Source organism: Otolemur garnettii, unplaced genomic scaffold (assembly GCF_000181295.1).
Source record: "Otolemur garnettii isolate 467f Iridium unplaced genomic scaffold, OtoGar3 scaffold00218, whole genome shotgun sequence".
In the NCBI taxonomy this organism is placed as follows: Eukaryota; Metazoa; Chordata; class Mammalia; order Primates; family Galagidae; genus Otolemur; species Otolemur garnettii.
In genome coordinates, this window is record NW_003852613.1 from 202,209 (window position 1) to 210,609 (window position 8,401).

Genomic DNA, 8,401 nt, shown 5'->3' on the forward strand with positions numbered 1-8,401 from the left:
TGCCTTATATGTGTGTTACTGGTGGGCCATTGTCTTCATCATATTTTTCAATGTGTTTGAACATGGGTTTGTTGTGGGGTTTTGGTACAAGGAGCTAGTGTTCCTGTTTTTCTTGCCGTGTCAGTTGCTTCATGAGGTTTTGTTTTCCTGATAGGTGAAGAAGATTGTTGAAGAGCCTGTTCTTAAATCCCTGGATGCAGTTGTAACCAGCGTGATAGAGGTATGTCCCTACTGAGGGCATCGCTGTGAGATCAGCCTGATCTAAGCATCTTCAGGGAGAAAGCAGGAAGAGTTTGTGTGGGGGCTGGAATGGAAGGGAGTCTGCCTGTGAGTTTTCTGGGTCTGTCTGACACTTTTATCTTCCTGGCTCCTTTGGTGCTTTAGGCTGTTCTCCTGGCTCAGAGCTGTACATTCCAGGCACATGCAAGTCCCGGCTTATAAGGATAAGGAGTATATGCTTAGGGAAGCATATCTTTATCTTTAATGTATTTGGAACTCAGGGCTCTAGCATTGTTTATGAAATCATTATGTTGGTCCTGGGAAGTCTCAAAATCTTAGGGATTATCTGGGTCAGGCCCCTGCTGAGTGGTAAGATCAGAGAGACTGCTCTTTGCCAGGCTGATTATTGCAGTGGGTGTGTGCTGAACCCAAGTCTCTGTGTAAGCCTGATATTCTTCCTCTCACCTGATGACAAGACACACAGTACCTGATACTGCTGGTACCTGGGACTGGGGTAGGAAGCTGGGCAGGAACCACCAGAGCCTTCCTACACTGCACTCATCTGCCTGCAAGCTGTTGTGCTGGGCATCATTTACTGTGGGCTGGTTCTTGGCTAAGGAGCACAGTTCCTGGAACTCTCCAGGTTGTAGTTGGGCATGTCCTACCTTGGCTGCAACCGTTTTTCAGGTTGGCCTGAGCTTTAGCTTTCAAGCTGTCTCACTGTAGCTTGGCGTCTCAGAGGCCTCTTGTTTCCATCATCAGTGTGTGGTGATGTGCGGCCCAGAGCAGACTGGGAGGAGCAGGACGGAGAGCTGGACTGGATGGTCAGACACCTGGACATTTGCTGGGCCTGTACTCCACCTCTATACCCTCTTCCCCATTGAACCACAGGAGTTTTTGGTATTTTTATTTTGTAATTTGGACTTTTTGTTATTGTTTTTATTTCGGATTAATATGCAGGTTCAAACAATTAGGTTACATTGTCTGCATTTGTTAGGTGAGGTCCAAGATGTAGTTGAGCTCCTCACCCATGCAGCATGCCATGTACCCTTATGTTGTACCCTGTTAGGTGAGAGCCACCAGTCCTAACCTTCCCTCTCCCCTTCACTCCTTTCCCTCCCCTCCACTTGAACTTAATTGTGTCTTCTCTGTGTATAATTGTTCATCTGCTGATTTTATTTAGTATTGAGTACATGTGATGCTTGCTTTTCCATTCTTGTGATATTTTACTAAGGAGAATGGTTCCAGTTCCATCCAAGTTAATGTAATTTGGGCTTTTCTTTTATTTTTTATTTTTCTTTTTTTATTAAATCATAGCTGTGTACCTTAATGCAGTCATGGGGTACAGTGTGCTGATTTTATATACAATTTGAAACATTTTCATCAGACTGTAATTTGGGCTTTAATGTAAATGTCCATTTGAAGAAATTGCTTCATAACTGAAAAAAAATTCTTAAACTTCTGACTTAGAGTTATTATAATATATTAATCATTATTTATAATCATTATAATCAAACAATTATGACATGTTTGTTATGGGCCAGATATGAGGATAGGACTTGACTCACTCATTTGTTGAATCCTACAATAATCCCCAGTTTATAGATAAGGTAACTGAGGCTTACAGGGCTAAGGCACTTAAGTCACATAGCTAGTAAGTATTGGAGCCCAGCTTTGGACCCTGGACAGTCAGACATCAGAGCTGCCAGCTTAGCACTTAGTAGTCTGGGCTCCAAAGTCTTGGACTGCTTTCCCAGTCTCTTCTCTGCATCTCCGCCCTAGCAAGGGTATTGTGAGAACTGTGAGACAGTGCCTGTGAAGTGATACAGCACTGCCCATCAACAGCACCACCTTTCGTGCCTGAGCCCTGGTGTGATTCATACACGCTGCTAGAGATTCTCCTTTCCTCCATGTGACCACCCCCCTGCCCTTCACCATGCAGCACCCCACCCCAGCCCCTCTGCAGGTAAGCTTCCCACCCCTTGCTGTGTTTGCAGAGCCCTTTTACACTTGTCAAGAATTACAGTGAACCCCATCTCTCCATTCTCCTGAGCTAGAATGTACAGAAGCTAAGCACTCTATCTTACTTAACCCCTTGTGTGACTTTTTGAGTGCTACATTTCAGATTAGATTGTTAGAGAATAATTTTTAAAAAATTTTTCTTGAGACAGAATCTCACTCTGTCACCCTGGATAGAGTGCTGTGGTGTTACAGGTTATATAACATATAACCTCAGCATATATAGTGCTGAGGTTACAGCAACCTCAAACTCTTGGGCTCAAGTGATCATCTTTCCTCAGCCTTCTAAGAGCCCACCGCAACACCCAGCTATTTTTAGAGATGAGGTCTCTCTGTTGCTGGGCTGGTCTCAAACCCCTAAGCTCAAACAATCCACCTGCCTCAGTCTCTCAGAGTGCTAGGATTACAGGCATGAGCCATTGTGCCCGGCCTTTAAAAGAAAAAAAATTTTTTTTGAGACAGAGCATAACTCTGGCACCCTGACAAGAGTGCCATGGCATCATAGCTCACAGCAATCTCAAGTTCTTGGGCTCAAGCAATCCTCTTGTTTCAGTTTTTCTATTTCTTTTAGTAGAGACAGGGTCTTGGTGTTGCTCAGCCTGGTCTCAAATCCTTGAGCTCAAGTAATCCACCTGCCTCAGTCTCACAGAGTGCTGGGACTATAGGCATGAGCCACCTTGCCAGGCCTTAAAATGTATTTTAATTATGAAACATGAGCTGAGTCTGAAGGCGCCCTGGCTGTAGCATCTGTCTTGGGAGTGGTGAACGTGGCGATCCCTTACTCTGGTGGACACTTGGCTATCTTCCTCCTTTTCTATTTCTGTCCCTGTTCAGGCCAAAGATGGTGGGCTTCAGCCACAGGAGGGTGGTTCTTCCTTCTCAGGTGCAGATGACTTCCGCACTTTAGGAGTTTCTCAACAGCATGAACCTCCTCTCTTTTCCTTGGCCTGATCTCAAAGGGGGCGAAGAAGAATAAAGTGTCCAAGTGACAAGTTGCAATGAGTGGCTTTTCCGTGTAGATGCTGAGTCATGAATCACTGCTCAGCCAGGTCTCAATGTGCAAGGAGAAGGATGGGCAGAGGAGTTGATGCTCCGTGATCACGTGTGTTTCTTCCCATCCATGCAGGCCAGCCCCAGCACTGATGTCTACTACTCGTCCTTCAGTGACCCCCTCTACCTGACCATGTTCAAGATGCTGCGTGACACTCTGTACTACATGAAGGGTAAGGACTGCTTGCGAGTGTGGCAAGACTGGCTTCAGGGCTGCTGGCCCAGGTTGACGGCTGTGGGCTGGTGCCGACTTTGTTTTGGGGCCACTTAAACAAAATACATAAGAGCAACATGGTCACAATACTGAAATTTTGGGGAAATAGCAAATAAAAAAAAAATCTGTCCATGATCCTGCAATGTTAGTACTATCAATGATGTGTTCTCTGGCGGGTTTTATTTCTTATGGTGGCTTTCTAATCAGTCTCTACATGCCATATTGTCCACATGCACAGTTTTAGATATCTGTTCAGGCATTTTAGAGAGCAGAAATGACGTACTCATAATCATTTAACTCTGAGGTAATTTTGTCTCACACTGCTGCCCAGGCTAGAGTGCAGCTTCTGGGCCCAAGTGATCCTCCTGCCTCAGCCTCTTGAGTAGCTGGGACTACCAGGCTTAGGTCAGCATGCCCACCTAATTTTTCTATTTTTTGTAGAGACAGGATCTTGCTATGTTATCCAGGCTGGTCCTGAACTTAGGGGCTCAAGCCATCTTTTGGGCCTCAGCCTCTGAGATGATATCTTAATAATTTAGTTTGCACATATAATTTAACATTTCCTTCCAGTCTCTTTTGCTCTTCCATGCTTTTTTAAGAACACTTTTCCTGAGCTCCTCCTCATGCTGTGGAATATTCTTCATAATATGAGTTTTGACGACAACAATGTGCTCTTACGTCATACGGATGTACTATAATTTAGTTAACTGATTTCCCGATCTGACTCCAAAAGCTCCTGGGAAGCTGAGTTTGCTGGGGTCACAGCAAGGGTTTGGGTTCTCTAAGAGGGCATGGGGGGTTTCCCAGCCCCCACATGCCCTCCAGGAGCCCCGACCCCCTTCCCACTGTGCTTCACGTTGCTTGCTTCCTCAGCTGGTCTTACTGTGTCTGTAACAGTGGTTCTCCTCAACTTCCCAGGCTGCAAGGATGGCAGTTTGAAATGTCTGTGAATGGGGCTTTGAAGAGCCAGAGAATTTTCTCCTTTGGGCTATAACCAATGTTTGCCCTTACCTAATAACTGACAACCTTTTTTCCTCATAAATATCACTGAGGTTTTTGTTACTATCAGTGGAACCAGCTCCAGTGATGAAACCTTCCAATTTAGGTACTTTGTATGTTCATGTGTTAGTATATTAACTGTTTAAAACCAAGTGTGGCTCTGACTTCCTGAGGAAATTATCATTTTTTCTGATTGCCTGCTTGTATGCACGCGAAGGACAATTTTGCACATTCTCTCCAGGTTCTTCTGAGTGGGTATTCTTGAACCACAGTAGCCAGAAGCAAGTGCTACTATTCTGAGGGTTTTATTAGAGAGGAAAAGAGACTATAGCTGTTGGCAGCTGCTGCCTGTGCTGTTCAGTTTTGTTTTAGCCATGATGCCTCTGCTCTTTCCCACAGACCTCCCAACCTCCTTTGTGAAAGAGATCCATGATTTTGTGCTGGAGCAGTTCAACACAAGCCAGGGGGAGCTGCAGAAGATCCTGCATGATGCAGACCGGGTCCACAGTGAGCTGAGTCCTCTCAAACTGCGCTGCCAGGCAAATGCTGCCTGCGTGGACCTCATGGTGTGGGCTGTGAAGGACGAGCAGGGTGAGCCTGAGCCACCACCTCCTCTGTGAGCTCCACCGGGCCCCAGAGTATTTTTCTTTGAGAGTTCCTCCAGACAACTTCTAGAGCACTTCTCTGTACATGGGTACATGCAGAGCTGAGCGTCAGCCCCTGCCATGCCCTGGACATAGGATATCCTGTCCTGCGTGACAAGTGCTGGGCCTGGGAGAATGAGAAGGCCCATGTCCCTGTGGCCTGTGTGTTCTCCCTGCTGCTGCTTGCTGGGTCTTTAGGTTTTTGTGCAGCAATGTAGGAGCTCAGTACTGAAGTGTGAGGTGTTTGTCTAGGGCAGGAGTAGAATGGGAAGCTTTCTCCTGCAGGATGGAACACAGGAACAAGAGGGGGCTTAGGGCCATTACAGAAGAGAGTAGTCACATGTGGCATGGCCTCTCTGTTAATAGGTAGGTCTCTGGGGTGTAATTAAATTTTGTGCTTATTCTGTGAATAAGTGTGTTATATATAAATACTGGACTTTGCTGATAACTCATACCCTCCTCTGATTTGAATTTAGGTGCAGAAAATCTTTGTATCAAGCTGTCTGAGAAGCTACAGTCTAAGACATCTAGCAAAGTCATCATTGCTCACTTGCCCTTGCTTATCTGCTGTCTGCAGGTCAGTCTTCCTGACACCTGAGAGGCTTACATCCTGTCAGCAGAATGTCCCTCTTGTCACAGTGTTCAGGCTGTGGTGGGCACACCAGCCGTGGAGCCGTGCCATCTGAGCTGTCCTGTCATCTTTCAGAGCTTTAAGTAGAGCCTACCGTGGATAGTCCCTCGCTGAGCATGGGCTGCCCCCTGCAGGATGCCAAGGCTTTCTGCAGGTGGCCTCTGGTCCTCCTTTGTTGTGAGGTTATCTCAGGTTTGTAGGGCTGTATCCAAGGCCAACAGGCGAAAGGTGTTAGGGCCACAAAAGGGGCTGCTTCCTGATGTCCCCATTGCTACCTCTGTTCTGCTGAGACTCTGACTTTGTCACAAACCCCACTGACTCCACACCTGCCATTTATAAAACATTTTATTATACTTTTTCCCCCTTAGTTTGCTTCCTAAAGAGCATGTTGATGATATATATCCACCTTAGATTGGGGTGGGGGGAGTCAACACCATTCCTCTTTTTTGTTTTTCTGTCTCCTGGGCAGGTGGACTCAGGGAGCTTAGACCTCGGAAGTTTTTGGTCAAACCTGGGTATCTGAAATGTCGAGGGTCATGTGTTCAGGCCATGTGCTGGGTGATGGTGTGTTGCAGGGTTTGGGCCGCCTGTGTGAGAGGTTCCCAGTGGTGGTGCACTCAGTGACACCGTCCTTGAGAGACTTCTTGGTCATCCCGTCTCCTGTGCTAGTGAAACTCTACAAGTACCACAGTCAATACCATACAGGTAATGATAGACTGAGTAGCCTTGAGGCCCTGAGAAAGGGGCCCTGTCACTGTGTATGAGACTCCCGCAGGTTTTGTGACTATCTCTAGGCTCATTCCTCTGCCACATCTGTCTTTCCCTACACACCCCCTCCCAGTGCCACACCTTTCCTTCCCCCACCTTCTCCCATCCAGTTCTTGCCACCACTGCCAGCCCCATCTAGTCTCATTTTCTTTTAGGAGTCTTCTCTCACTGGGGTGAGCCCAGTGCCATGCCCTGGACGTGGGATATCCTGTCCTGTGTGGCAAGTCCTGGGCCTGGGAGAACGAGAAGGCCCATGTCCCTGGAGCCTAGAGTGTGACTCCTTCATGCCCTGAGTGCTTAGCCAGTAGCTTCGTGTTCACAGCCTCATCTAGTTCCCACTGCCCCCGTGAGAACAGATTATGATATTTCTATAGACAATGCAGCAGTAATTAATAATGAGTAAATACTGCTGTGTCCTAGAGGCCTTGATGTAATGTCACCATCCTACCCACAGTCCTGTGAAGGTGGCCACTTTTATCTTGCTTCAGATGAAAAAACCCAAACTCAGCAGTTGAAATACCTTCCCCAACCTTGTAGCAAGGAGGACCCTCTCGGGCTCTAAGGCCCCTGTTCTCAGGCTGGTCACCTGCCCTTACTGGGCTCCATGCATATTAGTGAGATGACCCTGGGTACAAGACTGTGCCTCACTCTTAGAACTACAGTCCTGTGGGTGCTTGCAGTGCTTTTGGTTTATTGAGAAATGCAATGGTTTATTGATAGATTTTTGATTATTTTACATATTTGTGACCTATATGTTGTTATAGATTATAGAGTGTTCCATACTTTCACTTTGTAACCTGTATATCATTCCTTTTGATTTAAACATATTCCTTTCCTTTTTTTTAAGAGACAAAGTCTCACTTTGTCGCCCTTGGTAGAGTGCCGTGGCATCACAGCTCACAGCAGCCTCCAGCTCTTGGGCTTAGGTGATTCCTTTGCCTCCGCCTCCCGAGTAGCTGGGACTACAGGTGCTCGCCACAACGCCTGGCTGTTTGGGGGGTTTTTTTGCAGTTTTTGGCCGGGGCCAGGTTTGAACCTGCTACCTCTGGTATATGGGGCCAGCACTGTACTCCAGGTGTCCTCAAACTGCGGCCCCCCTAGGACATTTATCCAACCCACCGGGTGTTTTTGCCACTGCTGCCTGTCCTGCTTAGCAGCTGACTTGTCCTGGGGCCTGCAGTCTGGCCCTCCAACGGTCTGAGGGACAGTGAACTGGCCCCTTGTTTAAAAAGTTTGAGGACCCCTGCTCTATTCCTTTGAGCCACAGGCACCGCCCCATCTGGCTGTTTTTTCGTTGTAATTTGGCCAGGGCCAGGTTCAAACCCACCACCCTCGGTATATGGGGCCAGCACCCTACTCACTGAGCTACAGGCGCCGCCCAACATATTCCTTTCTGTCGCAGGCTCTTTTGTTGAAATATTTGGTCAATTGTTTTTATAGTAATTGCTTTTACAAGCTAAAAACAATCAGCATGTTATCTTAGTTTTTTGAACTACAAAGAAAGGAATGAAAAATAATAAGCTCAACCAGGTGCATATTTGAATTTTTACATTTAGTTGCTGGTAATGATATAAAAATCAGTGTGACCAATGAGCACTCTGAGTCAACCCTGAACGTCATGTCGGGCAAAAAAAGCCAACCTTCCATGTATGAGCAGCTCCGGGACATCGCCATCGACAATATCTGCAGGTGGGAAGGGGGTTGTGGGGCGAGAGGGAGGTAGAGGGCAGGCTTCTTATAAAATAAGAGACGTTTATATCTTGTATAACTGGTTTCTGATTATTTTACACCTAAACGTGATCTGTAGAGAGGAAGTATTACATGCTTTTTTTTTTTTTTTTTTTTTTTTTTTTTTTT

The 8,401-nt window shown here is 46.5% G+C and overlaps 1 protein-coding gene across 1 annotated transcript in view; it reads left to right on the forward strand.

Moving 5' to 3' along the window:
* The window catches only part of PI4KA (phosphatidylinositol 4-kinase alpha), a 153,819-nt gene that overhangs the window by 49,170 nt on the left and 96,248 nt on the right, over window positions 1-8,401 (forward strand). The window contains exons 9-14 of the mRNA XM_012812667.2: window positions 155-220; window positions 3,365-3,461; window positions 4,901-5,092; window positions 5,622-5,722; window positions 6,352-6,481; window positions 8,101-8,233. Of these exons, the coding sequence (XP_012668121.2) occupies window positions 155-220; window positions 3,365-3,461; window positions 4,901-5,092; window positions 5,622-5,722; window positions 6,352-6,481; window positions 8,101-8,233 (719 nt within the window). The remainder of the gene's footprint in view (window positions 1-154; window positions 221-3,364; window positions 3,462-4,900; window positions 5,093-5,621; window positions 5,723-6,351; window positions 6,482-8,100; window positions 8,234-8,401) is intronic.